The 24,144-nt window shown below is 36.9% G+C and overlaps 1 protein-coding gene across 2 annotated transcripts in view; it reads right to left on the bottom strand.

The window, feature by feature from the left end:
- The window catches only part of LOC113509468 (protein singed), an 89,784-nt gene that overhangs the window by 43,435 nt on the left and 22,205 nt on the right, over window positions 1-24,144 (bottom strand). The window contains exons 1-2 of one of the 2 annotated variants that reach the window (XM_052903339.1): window positions 13,713-13,895; window positions 3,625-3,846 (exon numbers count right to left, since the gene is read on the bottom strand). In XM_052903339.1, the coding sequence (XP_052759299.1) occupies window positions 3,625-3,841 (217 nt within the window). In that variant the 5' untranslated portion in view covers window positions 3,842-3,846; window positions 13,713-13,895. Of the gene's footprint in view, window positions 1-3,624; window positions 3,847-13,712; window positions 13,896-24,144 lie in introns of those variants that run through there. The other variant, XM_052903338.1, reaches the window with a different exon arrangement.

Genomic DNA, 24,144 nt, shown 5'->3' with positions numbered 1-24,144 from the left:
ATATATATTTACATTATTATATGTATTATATCTCCATATATACAAATTATAGGATCTTCATTGTGCCTCCAATCAAACTGTTTATAATTACTCCTCTCCATCCAAAGGTTGACTGGAAGAGATCGCTTATAGCGATAAGGTCGCCCATTGTTTTCTTAGTGTAATTAATTGTTTATATTTATAATAAGTTTACTATTGTAATCTTATGGAGGAAACAATAGAGTATCTATCTATCTATCTATCAAATGTTTACATTAATCAAGGTTACGAAAATACACCTGTATTTGTGTGGATATTTTGTACAAGTAATGTATTCAACAAGCGAACTGAGTGACAGGAACCTGGGGAGGGACGGGGGAGGGCCACATGTCGGCGGGACCTTGACAATGGGGTGCGACCCTCCGCAATGGGGTTTCAGCGGAGATAGCTGCGCGGGTACGGGCTACGAAATAGGGAAGTTATTTAAATATTTATCATGTTTATATCGTAGTAGGTAATAAAGGCGATATTTCCTTGATAAAATAATAGACTAAAAAAATAGGTAAATTTTTTTTATACAACTTAGAATGGCAAACAAGCTGACGGCCCACCTGATGGAAAGTGGTAACCGTCGCCTATAGACATGAGCAGTACCATGGACATAACAGAGTATACTGTTTCGCCCATGATACCCCCCATGCGTTGCCATTCCTGAGGACTCGGATGTTATTCCTCTGTACCCTGTAAATTCACGCCATATCCCACCCTTTAAACCGAAACACAGCCGTGCAATCACAACTGCTTCACGGTAGAAACACGAATGGGACAGAGGTACCCAAGCAATCGACTTTTGTACAAAGTCTCCCTCTGGTAAGGTAATATAAATAATAAATAAGTTGTGTCTGCATAGGTGAGATATGGCAATGAAATTAAAGGGTACAAATGTAATAGTCGCGAATTAAAGGTATCATGGACGACACAGTATACCCTGTTATGTCCAGTTCATGTCTATAGGCGACGGTTTAACACTTTCCATCAGCCTTTATGCCATTCTAAGTTCCATAAAAAACAATATGTATTACTTAGTTATACAGTATACTCTGTTATGTCCATGGTACTGCTCATGTCTATAGGCGACGGTTACCACTTTCCATCAGGTGGGCCGTCAGCTTGTTTGCCATTCTAAGTTGTATAAAAAAAAAAAGTTATACATAATACATATTGTATTTGAATTTTATAACAAAAAAAAATATGTAATTATAAATTTAATTTATTATATTAATTATATTGTGACATTTTTTTTTAAACCATTAAGGTGGCAAACAAGCATACGGCCCCCCTGATGGTAAGTGGTTACCGTAGCCTATGAACACCTGCAATACCAGAGGTATAACGCGTGCGTTGCCGATCCTGAAGAAACCTCTTTACCCCCCTTTTGAAGAACCCCATGCTGTAGTCTCTTGGGAAAATCTCGACAGGGACAAATGCTCATTCCACAACCTGAGCGTTCGTGCGTTATACGCATGTAATCTGTAGTCAATGTTGTGTACGCCTGCTTTAGGTATGCATATCAGCATGCTACATTAAAAATGTTATTAAATTTATGTATAATATGTATACTGTTGGTGCGCCTAATTCGAAATATATAAAATAAACACAGAAACACTAAAAAATAGGGGGGAAGGGATTGTTAGTAATGGGGATTAGCAACCCCATTGCTAGCAATAAACCCTATCAGGTCGACCTCCTCGCGGTTCCCCCTGGAAACCATCGTGATTGGTTTATTGTTGAATTTGTTACGATGGGCTAACTGACCTGCTTCACCCTCATCTATCATCCCTCACTGGTGTCCCGCCGGTGTATACCGATAGCGCAGACGGGGCTACCATTTCATTATCATCCATTAAAAAAAAACACTAAAAAATATAAGTAGGTACCTACATAACATGGTGTATTTTGCAAAAAAATGTACCTACATTGCACTAACAAATTTCACCTGCAAACTAGACAATGAATTATAAATGATTTACATTGTAACTACATATTATAATCATGTGTGAAATGACGCACGCCCATGTCTGACATTTTTTTTATACAATACATAACAAACGTCAATAAAAACTGGTCCCGTCAACAGCTGATTTCGTAGCCACGTGCCTTAAAAACCAAAAGCTATCCGAACGGCTTCCCTACGCGTACGGCATCGCAACGCAACCCTCGTTTGGTTGCGGCAATTTTTGTCGCAATTAGTGAGGGGGACGCGACGAAAAACGCGTTATCTCGTCGTGGTTGTTCAGTTGTCAGTGAATTATAACTGCAGTTACTTGACATATGGATGAAGGTGAAACAATTGGGATGTTTGTGCTGGTGAATATTTGTTTTTTTTTTCTGTATCCAGATGGTTGGGTCTGGTCTTGTCTTAGTGATTGGTCAGCGATGATAAGATCTAAGGTGAAGGGCGCTTATTCAGGTATACAACTCAATATATCAACTCAATGTATGTAAACATGGAAAAGGGATTGTTAGTAATGGAGACTGAGAATCCCATTGCTAGCAATATACCCAACTAGGTCGACCTCCTCGCGGTTCCCCCTGGAAGATATCATGGTTAATTCCTGATGAATTCATCATGATGAGCTAATTGGCCTGTTTTCATTCTCATCTATCACCCTTCACTGGTGCTCCGCCGGCGTGTCCCGCCGGCGTGGCGCGGGCGGGGTTGCCATGCCATTTTCACCCATCAAAAACAAAATATATACAGACATATATATATATATATATATATATATATATATATATATTAGTATCTATGTATATAACAGGGTAGGTGGCGCACCCTTTATTTTTTGTCTCAATGTCCGCTACCCGAAGGTTGTCTGGAAGAGATTGCTTAGCGCTATGGCCGCCTTTTGTATCCAATACTCACTAAAATTTACCGTATTTATAATTTTCACAAATAGTTATAATAACTTTGCAAATATCTTGTTTAAAATACTTTTTGTATACAATTTTTTGGTGAAAATTTCTCTTATATTTTTTTTTTAAGTTTTACGCTGTTAACTTAATTATACAGCGCTATCATACCTACTTGTACAACAATTAGTCCATTACCTTAAGGTTGTCTTGAAAAGATTGCTCTCAGCAATAAGACCGCCTTACTGTACTTATACAATTGTATCGTCGTGTTTGTAAATTGTCTTGCTTATTTCCTATATTGTATAATGCAAATAAAGTATACTCATTCATTAATTAATTTAACTTATTTCATAAGTATTTATGAAAATTTATCATATCACTCTCGACAACATTTTTTTTATACAACTTAGAATGGCAAACAAGCTGACGGCCCACCTGATGGAAAGTGGTAACCGTCGCTATTAGACATGAGCAGTGCCATGGACATAACAGAGTATACTGTTTCGCCCATGATACCCCTCATGCTTTGTCATTCCTGAAGACTCAGGGGTTATTCCTCTGTACCCAGTAAATTCACGCCATATCCCACCCTTCAAACCGAAACACAGCCATGCAAACACAACTGTTTCACGGTTGAAACACGAATGGGACAGAGGTACCCAAGCAAACGACTTTTGTACAAAGTCTCCCTCTGGTGAGTATATCAGTATCGCCATAAAAACAACTTACTATCATTAGCGTTCCCGGCCGGCTCCAAGGTCCAGATCTGTTTCTTCTTGAGGCTGGTCCCGTTGGCGTTGATCTTGAAGCCGAAGGTCTCCGCGGTGAGGTACCGGTAGCGGGAGTTGATGAGGCCGATGGTCCACCAGCCGCGCTGCTGGTTCTGCGTGATGATGTCGCCGGCTCCGTTCACCTCGCCGTTGCTATGTCCGTTGAGACCGTTCATTGTGTCTGCAAAAGGAAATATATTATTTATTTATTTATTCATTAGTACAAATATGTGTACATGGCGAACTTAATGCTAAAAGCATTCCCTCCATCCAAATTTAAGTTTCGATTATGACCAAAATTAATCTTAATAATACCAATAATAATATCAAAACAATATTTTTTAGAAATTTTGTCCGACTATCTGTCTGTCTGTATATTTATACTAGCAGCATGCAAAAACTACTGCACCTAAATGGATGTGGTTGTGGTGTTCCTGAAAGTCTGTTTTAAAATCTAATGTGTTTTATATCGATATCCCATCTAGGAGTAGTCTTTATTTCTTTGAATAATTTCTTTCTTACAATTTCTTTTTTTTTCAGATTTTTTAGAAACTGTCTGCCTGTCTGTAGGTTTGTGCCTGCATTACGCAATAACTACTGCACCAAATTGGATGAAAAGTTTTCACAATTGTAAGTTAGACAACACAAGGATAACCTTAATTTTTGAAGCAGCTGCTCTAAAAATGAAGTGGCCCTACACCTGAACTAATCCCGCAGGTTGTTCAGCCAGTGCCACCTTCTCCCGGCTCTTCTTATACCAATAATATCACTAGGTATTTTATTTTATTTATGTACTGTTATGACTACGGTAAACGCCTTGGCTTGTCACAATTTTGAAAACAAATCTGCATCCGTGAAAAGTGAGCGAACAAGCAATTTGTCACGGCACCGGAGACAAAGGAAGCGATGAACGTAATGGACGAGTCGCCGTCAACTCTTGACAACTAGCGCCACGGTTCATTCGTTCGTTGAAAATTGGCGGTAAAATTGTCAAGCAAAAATGGCGGACGTCCGAATGTAATCACTTTGCTTTTCTAAACAATAAAGACTTTCTATTGTAATATGAAATTATTTTCCCGTTGGATTTTCTCGCGCTATTTAAATTTCGGATGATGGACAATCATTCTTGTCATCAATATTTTGTTTGTTTGTATAAGATTCATTGTTACTTTCACATTTAATACAGATACCAGGTTATAAAGAAAACAATGACGTTACGAATACAGAGTTTAACTTTTTTTTTAATGAGTGAATATTTATTTATTTTATTTATTCATTAAAAATAATTATAACACTATAACAGCAAAAGCCAATTCAATGTTATAAATCTAGTGTGCTAACATACAAAGTTATAATAAAATAATATAATAAGTTATAATATAATAAAATAAAAAAAAAACCTTAGAAAGCACCAAATTGAAATCAATAGAATTTTGTGAATACACATGTATTGCTGTCCCAGCTTGCAATATGGGATAGTTCATTGGCCTCAAAATGAAGTTAACAACAAGTCTCTCTTTTCATTTAAGAGTTTCCTCTTGTCGGTGCAACTAATTCATGCATCTTCCTCTAGCCAGCTCTATCCCAGGCCATATTTTTTACCTCCCTATACGACATGACGCCTAGTGTTTCCTTTATCTGTCCCATGTAGTTATTCCTCGGTCTTCCTCTTCCTCTTTTGCCCTCTATCTTTCCTTCTACTATGCTCTTAAAAAATCGTCATGTCGTATAAGGTGGCCTGGCATTTTGCCTCTTCTATACTTTATTATTTCAACCAATGTTCTCTTCTCGTTCACTCTTTTTAGTACTTCTAACAACAAGTAACAACTATATATTACCATAGATTCATATAAATAAAGAAAATTTGTCCTTAAAAGTTATAAAACATTGGGGTAATAACCGTATAAACATATGTATACGTATCGTATTATAAAAGTGTAATAAAATAACAAATGAGAGGATTTTATTACATTTTTTATTGTCCTGTATAAAGATGTCATTCCATCCAAAAGTAATGTTATTAAAACTGTATATGATAGAATAGAAATAATATTTATTCAAATACGACTTGTTTACAAACTTTTTCAAATCGTCCATTTTATATAATCGTAAAGCTGGGTTCGTGATTTTGTTATTTGCTGAGAAGAAATTTGTTTACTCTTCACGAGCGCAGACGTATGCTAGACGTGATATTCCTTCAAAAGATAGTTAATGGATCATCAATGTGCCAAGGGCTATTAGAGCGCATAGATATATGTGTCCCTAAACTAAATGCCCGTAACAAATGCAAAACTGTCTTTAAAATCCCCAGACATAAAACTAATTTGGGGTTGCATGCTCCAGTCTCGAGGTTAATCAACACGTTGTACTGCTCATGTCTATAGGCGACGGTTACCACTTTCCATCAGGTGGGCCGTCAGCTTATTTGTCATTCTAAGTTGTATAAAAAAAAAATGAAAAGTAATAAAATAAGACCTCTTCTGAATGGCGTATTAAGTATAAATACATGCCAGGTTTTAAGTTCATCAGAAGTACAGCACCATCACAAGATTGCACCCATAGATTGCAATTTTGATTGTTGCAAATTCCATTTAAACTGAAACCCAAATATATTCTATTCGAACTCAGAAGAAGGCCGTTCATGCTATCTCCGTGCAGGAAATAGCTGGCCGAATGAATAGCAACGTTGTCCTGATAAACGTAGTGTATGTAGACAATATTTTCCGACATTTTGCATAGATAATAACGTAATGCTGTGATGTTAGAAATGTAGACGGGCCAGTTAGCGCGGTGTCGCGGAACGGCGCGGCGCACTTAGCAGTTCTGAACCTGAAATTATTTCTCGTACACTATTTATATGTAAATGAGATATGATAAACTGTTTATTTAGAACCAACCAGACCTTATCGAGAGTGTTACAAACGGTATTTTATTTTAAATAAGTATCGTGAATGCAATGAAAAGCAATTTATTTACAAATCTTGCTAAATAAGAGGTTATAAATATATAAAAAAATAAAGTATTGCTCATGTCTATAGGCGACGGTTACCACTTTACATCAGGTGGGCCGTCAGCCTATTTGCCATTTTAAGTTGCATAAAAAAAAAAAAAAAAAAAAAAAAAACCCTAATTGTAAATAATTCTACATACAGTTTATCAGTTTTTGTCGGGACTATTTGTTAAATGCGTCAACTGCATTAATAGTAATAAGTCATACGGGTACCCGGAGTTAATCCTCGCTGTCCTTTGATTATCACGTATTGGTTATGGGGTATCCAATGGGGAACATGATATGTTTATGGTAGGAATTATAATATTATTATTGGATAGAATGGAGTAAATATTTGAAGAGTTTTTAACTACAGATGATAGGTGATAACGAAGTAAGTTCAGTTGGCCCAACAATGGTTTCCAGGGTGACGGTGCAGAGGTCGTCCTGACAGGATATATTATGTTATTAGGGATCACCTAGTATTCTTCTATATTAACTATCCCTTCCTTTCCTTCGTTGGAATTCTTTAATTATCCAAATATAAACCTACTTATATTTATACATACAATTATTTTAGTTTGTTCCCTCTCAACTGCAAATAACGCAATATACCTAGGTGGTTTGTAATATATTTTGTAAATTATAGAATATATTTGGTTTTCAGTTTAAATGTAATTTGCAACAATCAAAATTGCAATCTATGGGTGCAATCTTGTGATGGTGCTATTATTAATTTTATTATATCTGAAGCTGACTGTTTTAAAGAGCATAAAACTGCTAGTTACGTCGGCATCTTTTTTTTTACATAAGTATTCTTTTTATGCTACGAAGGTCGAGATGTACGAAGGTATAAATGTTCAAAATAAATAGAAATATATATTATATATATTACCAAACACATACCCATAGAATAAAATTGTCACTAAAAACGATATATATATATATATATATATGCAAATGATCTTCACGACATAATAATAATTTTAAAAACAAACATTTTAAAAAAATATATCTATTTGTTTCTCTTTTTAACGACATCACACAAGAACTACTGCAACAAGTCGGATGCAGTTTACGCAGTTAAAATCGTGTGTATATTTTATCCCATCACACCATCCTAAAGTGGTCGATTTACTTTTCCGACTTCTAAAATCCACGCGTACGAAGGCGTGAGCAAAAACTACTATAGTAATAAAAATAGCGTATGACTGTATTGACGGTTTCAAATACAACGTGGGAATTTGACCAAAGTACATTAAATGCAAGTGCAAATATATGTATGTACTTCGCCATATGGCGTAACAGGACGTCACGGTAGACTGCCAAGGTCAGGTGGGTCAAAGGCACTGTGCACCAGCCTGTGTGGTTTAGCATTACGTGTTTTTTTTAAATATTTGATAATGGAATATTAATCCTGCCAACGTATATTGATAGCGCACTATCGGTATAAGTTGGTGGGGCACCAGTGAGATATGGGAGCTGGGAGGTACAAATGAAAGCAGGCCAGTTAGCTCATCGTGACGAGTTCAACTAGAATCAACGACGATAGTTTCTAGAAGGAACCACGTAGAGGTCGATCCCATTATTAACAATACACCCTATTGTTAATAATGGAGGTATTTGACCATTAAATGTTGTAATAGGATACCGAAGGATATTTTAGATCTGTCTTTTAATAAGTTTAAAATTAAGTTATTAAAGTTATTAAAAAACATTTATTGAACAAAGCCTATTACGCACTAAACGATTACTTGAATGACAAATGTGCATGGTGTTAGTCGAATATGCACGGACTTTTAACGACCAAGTAATTTTAGACATAGTACATTTAAATAAATACACATAATGTTAACAGAGATTTCAAAAAGCAATTGTTACGTTTCTTGCTGGCTCTTCTCAACAGATAACAACCTTCCGAACTCTGCAGTAGATTTTAAAAAAATACGATTTAAAAGTGCCCGTAAACAAGTTGTTTAAGAAAAATTTAAATTTAAATTTGACTTCATTACTAACGATCCCTTTCCCCTTAAGCGTTACATGTAATGTTTGTACGTAGAAGATATTCATATTAAAAAATATATGTAGGGTCTTAAACAACAGCGATAGATAGAATAAGTCAAAACAATTAACTTGAGAAATTTTGTATCTGTACGTTTGTTCCGATATTACGCGAAAACTACTGCACCAATTTGGATGCGACTGCCCCTGTTGTGTTCCTGAAGATTTAACTTAAAATTTGGTATATGTTTCATCTTCATCGCCATGTTGAACGGAATGCAGTTTAATAGAGTAGTGTGTCATAAAGAATAAATTAAATTAAACATTTGTATACTGAAATGGGTGTGTCTGGAACTATATATAGGTAAGTACCTATTAATTAAACATTAATAATATTACAACAATTTTCCTTGTTGACTTATTGTTAAATTAATTCCAGTATTACGTATGTACTTGTTCAATATAAACCGTGTTGGTCCCGGCATAGAATGGGCCACCTTTTCCTTTCCCGTGAGTATCATGAGGGACGACTACGGGAGCTTATGGTGGAGGGATAGGGAGCACCGTTCCTCTTAAAACTTCACCAAAAGCCAAACTACTGTTGCCAACTCGTTTGCCAAGCGTGGCAACTACTGGCAAATCCTGGCTGATACAAGAACTTGTTCAATATTTATGTTAAGTCGATAGTTACAATATACTATATAAAATATATCTAGAGATTGGTCCCATAAAGTTTTTATCAAAATCGATTCAAAAGTTCAGTTTTTAAAACAAAAGTTTTCTTTTTTTTATACAACTTAGAATGGCAAACAAGCTGACGGCCCACCTGATGGAAAGTAGTAACCGTCGCCTATAGACATGAGCAGTACCATGGACATAACAGAGTATACTGTTTCGCCCATGATACACCCCATGCGTTGCCATTCCTGAGGACTCAGGTGTTATTCCTCTGTACCCAATGAATTCACGCCATATCCCACCTTTCAAACCGAAACACAGCCAGACAAACACAACTACTTCACAGTTGAAACACGAATGGGACAGAGGTACCCAAGCAATCGACTTTTGTACAAAGTCTTCTTTTTGGAATATAATCTTATTATTAACCTTATAAACATCCGTCAATTTTAATTACAAATTCCCATAAAGGTGTTCTTTGTTAGCCAGCAGCTTGGGGAGTGCCGTGCGCACAGTACCAGCCGACCCTGGACTCAATGGAATAGGTGGAGCTAAGCCGCACAGTATTATTATAGCTGAGCGCAGGAAGTCTGTTTGTTCAGAAATAATAGGCATCGCTGCACAAAAGGTGAGGCTAATAACTTGTTTAGGGTACATACTTGTACGTCTTCTTGTAGCATGATGTCATTATAGTTAGAAATACTGGGCTCACGTCAATGACACGATCGTAATTCGGACAATTTTTTTTTATACGACTTAGAATGGCAAACAAGCTGACGGCCCACCTGATGGAAAGTGGTAACCGTCGCCTATAGACATGAGCAGTACCATGGACATAACAGAGTATACTGATTCGCCCATGATATCCCCTATGCGTTGCCATTCCTGAGGACTCAGGTGTTATTCCTCTGTACCCAGTAAATTCACGCCATATCCCACCCTTCAAACCGAAACACAGCCATGCAACAATCGACATAATACCTAAAGGCATTATCTAGTAATTATCCATTCTTTTTCATTCACCCATTTCAAACACAGAAACACAGCTAGCAAACGCAACAGTTTCAAGGCAGAAACACATATGGGACAGAAGTATCCAAGCAGACGACTTTTGTACAAAGTCTCCCTCTGGTATTATAACTTACAAGGCATAATAAATCCCTTCTTCTAAACACGGAACGTGGAAGTAGAAACGCACGGGCAATAATTAGACGAATCGTATGACTAAACCAAAAAGAATCGATACCATTTCTATCAATGGTGAAGGTACAGCCCTGGTCTAACATGAAAGGGCATTCGACCTTATCGACCTTTGTATAGCTCCACAAAGGTCCCTTATTTGGACTGTGGCTGTTCGGTTATGTGTTCCTTTGCCTTTTAAGAAAAAAAAACATAGCTGAATATCGAGAAACGGTTAGAGATTATTTATGAAGTGGATATCCGGAGTATTTGTTTCATTTATTATAATTCAAATTAATGTTTGTTTCCATGTATCTTTTACAGTTCCTCGATTGGGCACTGGTTTTCCTCCATTAGACAAAAATTATGCTACCTCATTTAAATTTAATATTAACAGAGGAAGACTTTGTACAAAAGTCGATTGCTTAGGTACCTCTGTCTCATTCGTATTTCTACCGTGAAGCAGTTGTGTTTGCATGGCATTACTAGCTTAGGACTGGTAGTCCGCATTACTAGCAATCCCTTTCCCCTCCTCCCACAAAGGGGGTATAGCTGTGTGGTCGGTATGGTCCAGACATAGAATAGGCTACCCTTTCCTTTCCCGTGGGCGTCGTAAGAGGCAGGCGACAAAAGAAACTAAATCGACGAGGAATGGGCAGCAGCGTTTTAAAATATCACCAAAGCATCTAACTGCGGTTGCCAACCCGCCTGCCAAGAGTAGCAACTAACTACTAGCAAAAAACTACGTACCTCAAAATTGTAACTATTATATTAAAAGATATCAATACTCAAAGAACAGTCCAGAATCCAAAGGGCCAGGATATGTCACTCAATAGATAGGCTCAAATGTTTACCAATAACTATCGACATTTCTATTAACAAAGCCAACAAACCGATGTTATATCTCGTCCGTATAATTATTTACGTATACCAACTAACAATGAAAATATTTACACCTATTGTCCAATTTAACTGTACGGCCATCACCGCTACATCTGCCGTCAAGATTATCCAGAACATTCCAAACAATGACCGTAATAATTCAGTTAAAGCTACTAACATTTATTTATTTATTCATTAGTACATATATGTGTACATGGCGGATTTAATGCTAAAAGCATTCTCTCCCAGTCAACCAGGAGAAAAGGATTGTTAGTAATGGAGACTGAGAATCCTATTGTTAGCAATATACTCAACCAGGTCGACCCCCTCGCGGTTCTCCCTGGAAACTATTATGGTTAATTCCTGATGAATTCATCATGATGGGCTAATTGACCTGTTTTCATTTTCATCTATCATTCTTTACTGGTGCTCCGCCAGGGTAACCCGTTAGCGCAGGCGGGATTACCATACCATTTTCACCCATACAAAAAAACCACAGGAAAGTGTTAGAATACTCGAATGCGGTACTAGTAATAATTGATATACATACATACTAAAGTTACATATATAAACGAATAAATATATATAAATAACAAATATACTTACACATATATGATATATACTATATTATACACGAAACTGAGAATAATATAAGGCACTTACAGCTCGGATAATGTAAAAAAGTGAGCATTACCTTTTTTTGTAACATTGATTGTGCTGTAGTTACAGAGATTACAAACTCTGACTACCTCCTTTAACATTAACGTATAAATTAGTTTAAAACAAAAAAAAAGCAAACCAGAGGGAGACTATACAAAATTCATTTACTTGGACACCTCTGTTCTATTCGTGTTTCTACCGTGAAACAGTTGTGTTTCCATGGCTGTGTTTCGGTTTGAAGGGTGGGATATAGCAGTGAATTTACAGGGTACAAAGGAATAACATCCAAGTCTTCAGGAATGAGCAACGTGTGGGGTGTATCACGGGCAAAATAATATACTCAGTTATGTTCATGGTACTGCTCATGTCTATAGGCGGTTTTTTTTTAATGGATGATAATGGAATGGTAACCCCACCCGTGCTATCTGTACACACCGGCGGGGCACCAGTGAAGGATGATAGGTGAGGATGAAATAGGTCAGTTAGCCCATCATGACGAATTCAACAAGAATTGTTCAAGATGGTTTCCATGGGGAACGAGATGGAGGTCGACCTAATAAGGCATATTGCTAGCAATGGGGCTGTCAAACTCCATTACTAACAATCCCTTTCGCCCTTGTCTATAGGTATACCACTTTCTATCAGGTAGACCGTCAGCTTGTTAGTCATTCAAAGTTGAATAAAAAAGAAGCTAAACATGTTGAGTATTCCAAATGTGTATGCTTGTGGCATGTCACAATCTAAATTAGAATATTTACTCCTTGTAATTTTTTTGAATTAGCATTTAAATTGAAATAAACGCAGGTATTGATGCCTCAAAAACATGTAATGTTTTAGAAATTAGTAAAATTATAAACTAAACAATAGTACAGCCATAAATCATAGTTTTAAAGACGTAATGTGTTTCAACTTAGAAAATCCTTTTAGAAGAGTCGACTGCATAAACATAAACCCCTAGTTTCCCTTCAAAACGCATAAATCTTTCGCCTTTTTTATATAAAGTTAAGTAATATTTTTTTCCTATAATCCGTGATACTTAGCCGAGATATTAAATAGTACGTATTTATTATGTACCTAGCGACTTAAAATATTTGTTTTTTCCTTTTTCTCTGAAATGTCGCTTCCAGATTTTATACCAAATAAAAGAAAATAGCAGCTTCATTAAATTATGAGACGAGCACGGAAATAAGGCTTACCGATTATTAAAAAAAAAAATTACATAATCATTTAAAACTATTTAAAAAAAAAGCCGACTTTAATCGTGAATCAAATTCAAACTGCCATTCACACATTCAAATTGCCATTCTAAGATGCATAAAAAAAATATTTAAAAAAATCTAGTTATTATGTTTTAAAAACTAAACCACTGAACTAATTTAAATAAAATGTCTAATAGAAGGAATCAGAAAACATACCCTATCACATAAAAAATATTTGAAAATCGATCCAAGCGTCATCGGGTAACACATAAAATATTAACAAAAAAATAAAGACTTCAACGAATTGAGATCCTTCTCCTTTCATGAAGTCGGTTAAAAATACGTTTTCAAATCAATATTCGGTAAGATCGGAACACACACAACAAAAAGAGAATTGAAAATCTATTATGAATAACTATTTTTTTTTAATAAAACCAAAATAAGAATAAGTATACATACCTGTAACTATGTACTTAGTAGATAGCAGTTTATTTCAAGCACTTATATATTTTACCTCGTGTTAATTATATTATGTATATATAAATATAACACGGAACGTCAGCATAAAAAAAAGTTACACGTAAATGTCAATAACACAGTACGCGTGCAACTAGCACTACGTTCAGAGCACGACTGGATCTTTTGTGAATGAACAGTTTGAACCGTTAATGAGCTATTATAAATTTCCGTGCATATTTTTGTTCCTATTTTTTTTCACATAACAGCCTTTTTTTATGCAACTTAGAATGGCGAACAAGCTGACGGTCCACCTGACGGAAAGTGGTAACCGACGCCTATAGACATGAGCAGTATTATGGACATAACAGAGTATACTGTTTCGCCCATGATACCCCCCATGCGTTGCCAGTCTTTAGGACTCAGGTGATATTCTGACAGCTAGCCTGATAGTAACATTTTACTATCGAAAAAGAATTACACAAATCGGCACAAAAATGTCTGAATAATAGATGCAACATACTACAAAGGGGAGGAAGCTAGCAATATACCCTATCAGGTCGACCTCCACGTGGAAACCACCTTGTTGAATTCCAAGTGTATTCATCACGATGGGCTAACAGACCTGCCTTTTCACCTAATATCCCTTACTGGTGCCCCGCCAGCGTATTCCGTTAGCGCAGGTGGGATTACCACTCCATTGTCATCTATTAAGAAATCTTACTACATACCCTACTTACTATCTGCGAAGGATGACATTAATAGTAATGTAGATTATCGCCCCATTTGCTAGCAATATACCCTGTCTGGTCGACCTCCATGCGGTCATTCATCCCTGGAAATATTCGTGTCAAATTCCTGAAGTGTTCGTGACTGTGGGTCAGTGAACTGCTTTTGTTCTCATCTATCATCAGTCACTGGTACACCACTACCGATAGCACAGGCGGGAGGGGGGAAAGGGATTGTTAGTAATGGAGACTAAGAATCCCATTGCTAGCAATATACCCAACCAGGTCGACCTCCTCGCGGTTCCCCCTGGAAACTATCATGTTTATATCACTATTCTTGATGAATTCATAATGATGGGCTAACTGGCCTGTTTTCATTTTCATCTATCACCCTACACTGGTGCTCCGCCAGCGTATCCCGTTAGCGCAGGCGGGTTACCATTCCAATTTCATCCATAAAAAAAAGCACAGGCGGGATGATTATCCCATTTTCTCCATAAAAAATAGGCTTCCGTAGCCTGTAATTTCATTGCAATAATCACTATAAGAAGGAAAAATGCAATAAATATGAGCTTAGTAGAATCCAGTACAAGCAGATAGTCGTGGCGGGCGACCACAAGGGTATCGCGATTCGTAATTTGATGCACGTTCAGTACGGACGAGCATCTATGTACCTTAAATCTGTGAAGTAGGTATTATGTACTTTTTTATGAATGATAATGGAATGGTTACCCCGCCTTTTTTTTACCCATACACCTTGTGGGAGGTGAATGGGTACTGTGGGAATCCCCCCGTAAGGTGGGGTTGTACCCAACAAAAACAAGACGATATACCCTCGAGGTGCCATATGTAGGAGACATGGGTTCGCTTTCGCACTCACCACATCTCCGTCGGCAGCGACCCGCCCCCTGATGGTAAGAGCAGGTCTCCTCTCTTAAGATAGGGTGGATGGCGTGCTCACCCTGCCACTCGGGGGATGCGCCGGTATATAGCACATCCCCCAGGATGGTTACCCCGCCTGCGCTATCGGTATACGCTGGCTGGGGCACCAGTGATAAATGATAGGTGAGGATGAAAGCAGGTCAGTTAGCCCCTCGTGATGAATTTCACAAGAATTAACCATGACAGTTTCCAGAGGGTATGGTATGGTTTCCAGGTAATGGGGCTGTTAGATCCCATTATAAACAATCTTTTCGCCTCAGATATTATGTACTAACATACTATACCGTCCCATTACTAACAATGTACCTTGTCAGGTCAACCTCCACGTGGTCCCTCCTTTAAACCATTGTGTTAAATTTCAAGTGTAATACAATATACATAACTTTTGCAAAAACGTAGTTTTAAGTCTACATCTTAAAATTATGTCAGTGAAAAAGGTTATAATTTAATAAACCATATAGCCGAGAGGCATTCAGTTACGACGGCAACAAACCAGGGCATGGTTATTTTGTATTTTTGCGTAAAAAACCAGTGTAGTTTTGTTTATGAAACAATATACAAAGTATTCGAATGTGCTCCCAACATGTGGCTATTCATAAGCCATATGGCCACATTTAGTAAAAATTATATTGTATACTAGCTGTTGCCCGCGACTACGTCCGCGTTTCCGTCGTTTTTCGTAAAATAAGTAGCCTATGTCCTTCATCGCTGTTCAGTGGTTTTGATGTAACAGACACATTTCCCTTCACTGCTCTGCACCTATTGATCGTAGCGTGATGAAAAGTATACTATAATCTGCCCAGGAGTATGATAATTGTACCAAGTTTCGTTAAAATCTGTTGAGTAGTTTTTGTTTCTATAATGAACATACAGACAGATAGACAAAAATTTTACTGATTGCATTTCTGGCACCAGTATCGATCACTAATCACCCCCTGATAGTTATTTTGGAAATATATTTCATGTGCAGAATTGACCTCTCTACAGATTTATTATAAGTATAGATAAGATACGTACACTAAGTATTTGTAAAGACTGTATTTTTAAACCAAGCCATACAGTGTAGAATACCAATGGTATTTATTTAAATTTTAATGCATAGTGTAATCCGTTTACCGTATGCTCACGGCTTGGAATGGGCCACCATTTCTTTTCCCATGAGTATACTAAGAGACGACCAAGGGAACTTAATAGCTGAGGGCTGAGCAGCAGCGTCACTCTTTAAACATCTTCAAAGCCTAACTACGATTGCCAACTCGCCTGCCAAGCGTGGCAACTACTGGCAAAACTACCCTTATGGGGAAGGCCTGTGTTCAGCAGTGGACAGTTAGCAAGTGGCAGGCGAGTTCGCAAACACAGTCAGTCCTTTATTTATGTTTTAAGAGGGCTGCTGCCCATCCCTCAACCATAAGTTCCCGGGAAAGGAAGGGATAGCCCATTCTATACCGGGACTTACACGACTGTATTCTCTTTTCTATTCTATATATTTAAGTGCTTCCTTTCAATAACAATAAATTATAATAAACAAAATACATCGATCCGACAAATGGAGAGCGCGATAAAAAGATAACAAAAGTATGTAATAAATAGTGAAATTCCGTTCTCCACGCATGGTAACAGCATCGTAAAAGTAGTTCGTCCAATCAATAAGTGATTGGAAATTCTAAATATAGCTTATCTGGAGCTTGCCCGGCCCAGGGGACTGCAGGGGTCTACGTCCTTTACTTAATGATATCTGGTGACACTCACTGCCATCTGTTTAGATGTCGCGTGTCGTGATCGCGTGACGACGACTCAACTTGTAGTGCAAGCAATGAAAACTTAACCACAGTTCATTTTTACATGTTTAACAAAAATGTTCTGCCGAACAATGTAATAATAGAGACTAGAACATGTTCTAGAGTATAATTATACGTCTGGCTGGGGGCGCAGCAATGTTTTTAATAAGTTTTTAATATGAGGCGAGGAGTATATCATACATTCGTTGGTCTCCCAAAGTATGGAACGGCATTCAAACAAACCTCTTTCGCTTCTTCCAAATTCATCAATCTTTTCATACACGCTCGCCGGTTACGGGTACTTTTAATTTGGCCTTTCTTATACGACACTCGAGGTAAAATATAAGGGTAAATACGACTTGCAGATTTTTTTTTAATGTCAGCAATGTCCCTCAAAGCTAGGACATGGTGTGTTATGAGGCATCAGGTACTTAATATCCGATGGCACAACCCAGAACATCCAGACCCGAGACAATTCTAAAAAGATCGTTTCCTAAATGGATCCGATCAGAAATATCCAAATCACAGGACTTCATAATATAAAGCGACGCAGCTACTACTGCGCTTCGAAGTAATCAAATTTGTTGTAAAAAATGATCGTTTATAAAACGGATATCTAGATGAATTCAGAAATCCAAATCACCCTTCACTGGTGCTCGCAGCGTATTCCGTTAGCGCAGGCAAGGTTACCATGTCATTTTCATCCATCAAAAAAAAAAATGGAATTTGTATGCAATTGATTTTTTTCTCAAAGGAAAACAATAACTTCAATCCTAACAAAATTAACATTGATTGTAATGTAACAATTGTTATTTTAAAATAACAATCATATATAATAATAATAATAATAATTTTTATTTCAGACTTTTTGGTCCATTAAATATTTATTAGTAACAATATTCTTAAAAACTAATGTTAGTAAATTTACATACACAATACACATACACACACATACACACATACAATATATTAAGCAGTATACAGAATATATATCACCGCTGCACAATTCCATTGACTTTTTTCTCAGAGGGATGCAAAAAAAACAATCACACGATATCCCTGACGCGCTGCAGAATCAATTAACACCCTGAACGCGTTATTATATTGGATACCTAATATACAAAATTAATATTGATTGTAATGTAACAATTGTTATTTTAAAATAACAATCATATAACCTTCAAGAAAAGAGCATATTCCTTTTTAAATGGCCGGCAGCACACCAATGCTTTTGGTGTTGTGGGTGATTATGGGCGGCGGTAGTCACTTACCGTCAGGTGAGCCGCATACTCGTTTACCCCGTGTTATAAAAAAAAACCAATGGACGACGAAATGTTTCATAGATATATTAGATTCAAAATATTTCAATTTAACGGAATCACTTTTCAGTCCTTCTCCAGTAATTTTTAAAGTTAGCTAGCGACGAAAGAAAAATGATATTATCTTTGGTAACACTTCAGAGAAAAGTCCAAAACAATAACAAAAACGTTTTGGAAATTGAATAAGCCTCAAATTGTTCACGCATGCTTGAAATCGGTTTAAAATTTACCTAAAAATAATAAATTGTATGGCAATAGCAGTGTCATTCCTATGCAGATATTTGTACAAGTGAAAATACATTTGTATCGGCTGAAAATATATCCCGTTCGGATGTATGTAGTCTTGTCTTATTGTAAACACTAATTCGTTTTTATATTATTTCTATATTTTTTTTCATGCTATTTCCAAAACAAGAAGGTAGAGAACGAAGTCATTCAAAGTTGTTTCCATATAATTACTGACTAATTTATATTTGTAAATCACCGTGTCTTGGTAATCTATTATGGACTCCCGCGATACAGGTTCGCCTAGTGCGAGCTCCAATGTACTCGCTGTTGTAAATTTCTTGTATTTAATAAATAAATAAATAAACAACTCTGTCAGTTGTAAACCGATTTAGATTTTTTTTTATATGAAAGGATATACTTACAGTTTAGTCCCATATAAACGTTTTTTTTTTTATGCAACTTAGAATGGCAAACAAGCTGACGGCCCACCTAATGGAAAGTGGTAACCGTCGCCTATAGACATGAGCAGTACCATGTTATCAAAAAACTGTAAAAAACATAACATGACTTGTTATTCATAATTGTAATTTCGAGGAATCAATTTTGTTAACGTTATTATAACTGTATTATTTTAATAAATGTAAAAAAAAAAAAACATTTACACACCCATGTAATGGTAAATATTAGTGAATAATTGTAATTAATTAATTAATTAATAATTAATTTTAATATTTGCTACTGGCAATCACCAATGTTTAATAAATAAAATTCATTCATTCATTCATTCATTCAAAATCAATTTAGAAGTTCACTTTTAGAATCAAAATAACAGGTTTTACAATAATTGAAGTCTGTTTTAATTTTGTTTGTGGAGTAAAATTTTTACGAAGCAAAACGTACTTGTTGTCTACATCTACACTAATATTATAAAGAGGAAAGATTTGTATTTTTGTGTGTATATATGTTTGTAATGAATAAACTCAAAAACTACTTTGCCGGTTTCAAAAATTCTTTCACCATTAGAAAGCTACATTCACCCTGAGTAACATAGGCTATATTTATTACTAGAAAAGATTAGGGATCCTTACTAAAACTTTAGTTACGTAACTCAAGGTGTAAAAAATGCTATAAAATATCTTTCGTCGCGTGCGCTGCGGAAACTATTGGTGATAGAACAAAAGTATGTTCTACAATATTGAAGAAAATATCAATAACTATAAAAAACTTCGCGACACTATACGTCCAACTATTATCGTTATGTCACAATAACCACTTTTTAAAATGTTGTAAAAATGTCCACCCGTGCGAAGCCGGGACGGGCCGCTAGTCAGTTTATAAAGAAGATAGTGTACCGTCCAATGAAATGTCGGTGCCGGAATCGAACCGGCAACAAGCTCGCAGCCGAGACAGTTAGTCGCCTAGTTTTCGAGATACACATAAAAGAAAAGATGATCGTTAGAAAGTTCATTCTTGAAATGCTAACGGCTCTTTGTGCATTGAGATTCATTTTAGCATTTCGAATACGTACTGCCCGCTTCGGAACAGCGGCCATTATTTTTAATAGTTTTTTTTTATAAGTTATTTTAAAATATATACAGTTATAAAGCTACTTCCGATGATGAATAGTACTAAAAATAGAATGAGAGAAGCGAATTCGAATGCGATTCGACGTGATAGAGATATTTGGTTAGCAAATCGATTAAGTGAACTGTAATTGAGAATCGTGTGACTTCTCAGCTCGATTGTTTCTTCCAGTAAATGTTTATTTTTATATTCATTTAGAAATATGTATATGTCGACCTGCTAAGCTATATAGCAATATAATAAAAAAAAACCTGTCAGGTCGACCTACACGTGGTCCCCCTAGAAACCAGCGTGCTGAATTTCAGATATATTAATCACGATAGGCTAACTGACCTGCCTTTTCATTCTCAGCTATCACCCTTCACTGGTGCTCCGCGAGCGTATGCCGTTAGCGCAGGCGGGGTTACCATACCATTATCATCAATTAAAAAAAATCACAATCAGGTAGCAACTTTATATTTGACAACAATTATTTATGGTATCTGCCCAATGGAAGGAAAACCTCACCTATCGTCCATTACTGCTGCCCCGTTAGCATACATACTATCAATATGTAGGGGGGAAAGGGATTGTTAGCAATGGAGTTTGAAAACCCCATTGTTAGCAATTTTCCCTATTAGGTCGTGGTTCCCCCTGGAAACCTTCGTGAACAATTCTCGTTGAATTCATCACGATGGGCTAACTGACCTGCTTCATCCTCACCTATCATCCTTCACTGGTGCTCCGCTGGTGTATACCGTTAGCGCGGGTGGGGCTACCATTCCATTATCACCGCGAATGCAAAGGTCGCCATTCGTCTTCATCTTAAAATAACTGTGATCACCTTACCAGGTATTAGCGTGGAGGACGTTGTGGTAGGAAATGTTGCTTGGAACAGACCTGTCATCCCACATTATATTATACTAGCTGATGCCCTCGACTTTGTTTTTTTTTTATACAACTTAGAATGGCAAACAAGCTGACGGCCCACCTGATGGAAAGTGGTAACCGTCGCCTATAGACATGAGCAGTACCATGGACATAACAGAGTACACACACATACTGTTTCGCCCATGATACCCCCCATGCGTTGCCATTCCTGAGGACTCAGGTGTTGTTCCTCTGTACCCAGTAAAGTCCGCGTGGTATTTGTTATTCCTGTTTAGTATGTATCGATGTATGTACCTACCTATTTATAATGTCCGAGAATACTGGACCGAAATTAGCAAATGTCGTGTCGTTCTCACTCTTTGCCTCAGGTCAAAATTACCTAAGTAGGTTGTATACTAAACTGTATAAGTTACTATAGTTTTTTAACAATCCCAAGGGAACTCTTTAATTTTCCGCGATTAAAAGTATCTAAAATGTTGACAGTTTCGGAGATTAGCCCGTAAAAATTAGACAGAGAAACAAAAAATTTGAAAAAAAATCTGGATGTATTCTACTTTACTTCTAACATCCCCCTGACTGGGTTATTAGCGTTTTTTTTTATTTCTATGTGCAGACATTCGACCTCTACAGTTTTATTATATGTATAGACAGTCTCTTCTTGCCGAGTTCATTCACAATTGGCAAAAAACAAAGATATTTATACTATTGACCCTAAGGTCGAATTTACGTGTCAGATTGGCTTGAAATTGCGTGTTCCACGAGGTCGAGTATCCCTCGTCCCCCCCGCCCCCCTCCCCTCTATTTGCACGCGAACAACCGCCAACCGTTAGGTTCAACGGCCCAGTTCGGTTCATGATTACAGGACCACACCGCTAAAACTAAAACGGATAATTTATATGTTTATATTAGGGAGTCTCATTACAAAGAGGAAGCCAATTGGAAGTTAAACGATGGATGATGGGGATTGATGGGAGTTAATCATCATTCAGTCTGATGAAGAGTCTAATAATGCATGTTGTACTAGAAAATTTAGGGCTAAAGGCATCTTTTCTAACGCCGAATAACTTTTTTGGTTTTTTCTCAATCAACTTTTTTTCTTTAAAAAGGTTTCAATTCGTTGTAATTTTTCTTTTTTATGTTTGTTACCTAAACCGAATTGGAAAAATCTTTTTTTTACCTGAAAACACACTTACAGATTGGTACAATAGCATAGAATAACACCGACATAATGTTAATCATGTTAAAAGTATGTGTTTTAATAAACTATATAGGTTTGGATTCCATCAGAAAAGAGAAATCTGTGAACCAGAAGGTAAAATTGGAAGTAAATTTTACCTTTCGTGATTCAGTTTCATTGATGACAAAACACGTAGGCGGGGCAATAGTAAGAGATGATAGGTGAGGATGAAAGCAGGTCAGTTGGAGGATCATAATGAATTTAATAAGAATTACAAACTACGATGGCTTTCAGGGGGAACCGCGTCTATCCGAAACTTACCAGAAAGGATGAGAACTAAGAGGCTGTGCGCCTAAATGGAGAGTACCTTTATTGGGCTCATGTTAATGTGAGGGTAGAGTACAAACGGTCTTCATAACACTTTCCATTTGAGCTGTACATATATGTCGTCAGCGGGTAGGAGTTCAAAAGTACCCACACGGTTCTTTAAGCCGTGTGGGTCTGTATGATGCATTTAACTTAGTAAAAAAATAAAAGGAGGGTAAGGGGGGGGGGATCGCGTGAAGATCGACCTGATAGAATATATTACTAACAATACAGCTGTTAAAGTTAATTATTAATGATTCCTTCCTTCCCAATTTCTTGGTCACTGTCGAAAGATTTCGCTGTTTTTGAATTGTTGCGTTTTTTTTTAATTAAATCATGTTGGGCTCAGTCAACAGAGCTGTATATGTAGTTTAGGAGTCGGCGACGCGTGACAGCCGACTGGCTCACGACTCGCAGGAGTCGCTCGCTCACGTCACGGCTCACTGCACACCAGTACCGAGCAGTGAGCTCGCCCACACAAAAACTTGACAGCTGTATGACATATCGCAGCTGCGGACAACGCTGTTGTCTAGAGTCGTACAGTCAACACTTAAGTGCGCATGTTTCTTATAGTGTTTTATTGAGACTTGGAGTATTTTGGAAAACGGTAATTAAACATACGATTTGTCTCACTAGAAGAGGGTCATCGCAGCTAATTTATAAGATGCGGTCGCCTTGCTACATCAGAGGCATTTTCAACCACAGTAGTCAAAATATTACTATCTGTAACAGAAAGAGAAGACACCAGAGGGCGACTCCATCGCCCGAATGGTAGTAATACTAGTACAACGCATGGGGGGTATCATGGGCGAAACAGTATACTCTGTTATGTCCACGGTACTCATGTCTATAGGCGACGGTTACCACTTTCCATCAGGTGGGCCGTCAGCTTGTTTGCCATTCTAACTTGTGTAAAAATAACTATCTCAAACCGAAATATAGCTTAGCTTAGATTCTATCGATGTTGCATTGTTTAAATGCAAGTTGGACATCAAACAGCAATACAAAAACTAAGATCTTACGTATCCAGAAATCGAAAATAATATATCAAAACACTAGCCACTTGTCGCGGCTTAGCACATGTAGACGTGTTTCGTCTTTAGGTTGAAATTTTTAAAAATCTTTTCACTTACGTTAAAAATATAATAAAAAAACATACAGTTCCAAAATTCTTCTTTATCAACTTGGAAATTTTGGTTGTTACTCATTTGTAGTGGTAGTTAGGATAATCGATTTTATAACTATAAATTTAAATAAAAACAAGTTTAAATTAAAAAAAGGAACATTATACTAAACGAATTTCAAATTAAACTAATGTTAGAGAAAATAAAACTCTAAAACAACAAACAGAGAGGGTCGACACACAAAATAAAAACAGTTTAAAGTGCAGTTAAAAACTAAACGCATCAGTGTTCAGCTGTGATAACTAATTTGGATGGACGT

This window comes from Galleria mellonella, unplaced genomic scaffold (assembly GCF_026898425.1).
Source record: "Galleria mellonella isolate WM207_F2 unplaced genomic scaffold, CSIRO_AGI_GalMel_v1 utg139, whole genome shotgun sequence".
Classification (NCBI taxonomy): domain Eukaryota; kingdom Metazoa; phylum Arthropoda; class Insecta; order Lepidoptera; family Pyralidae; genus Galleria; species Galleria mellonella.
The sequence above is the reverse complement of the archived record's forward strand: the minus strand, read 5'-3'. Positions and strand labels throughout refer to the sequence as shown.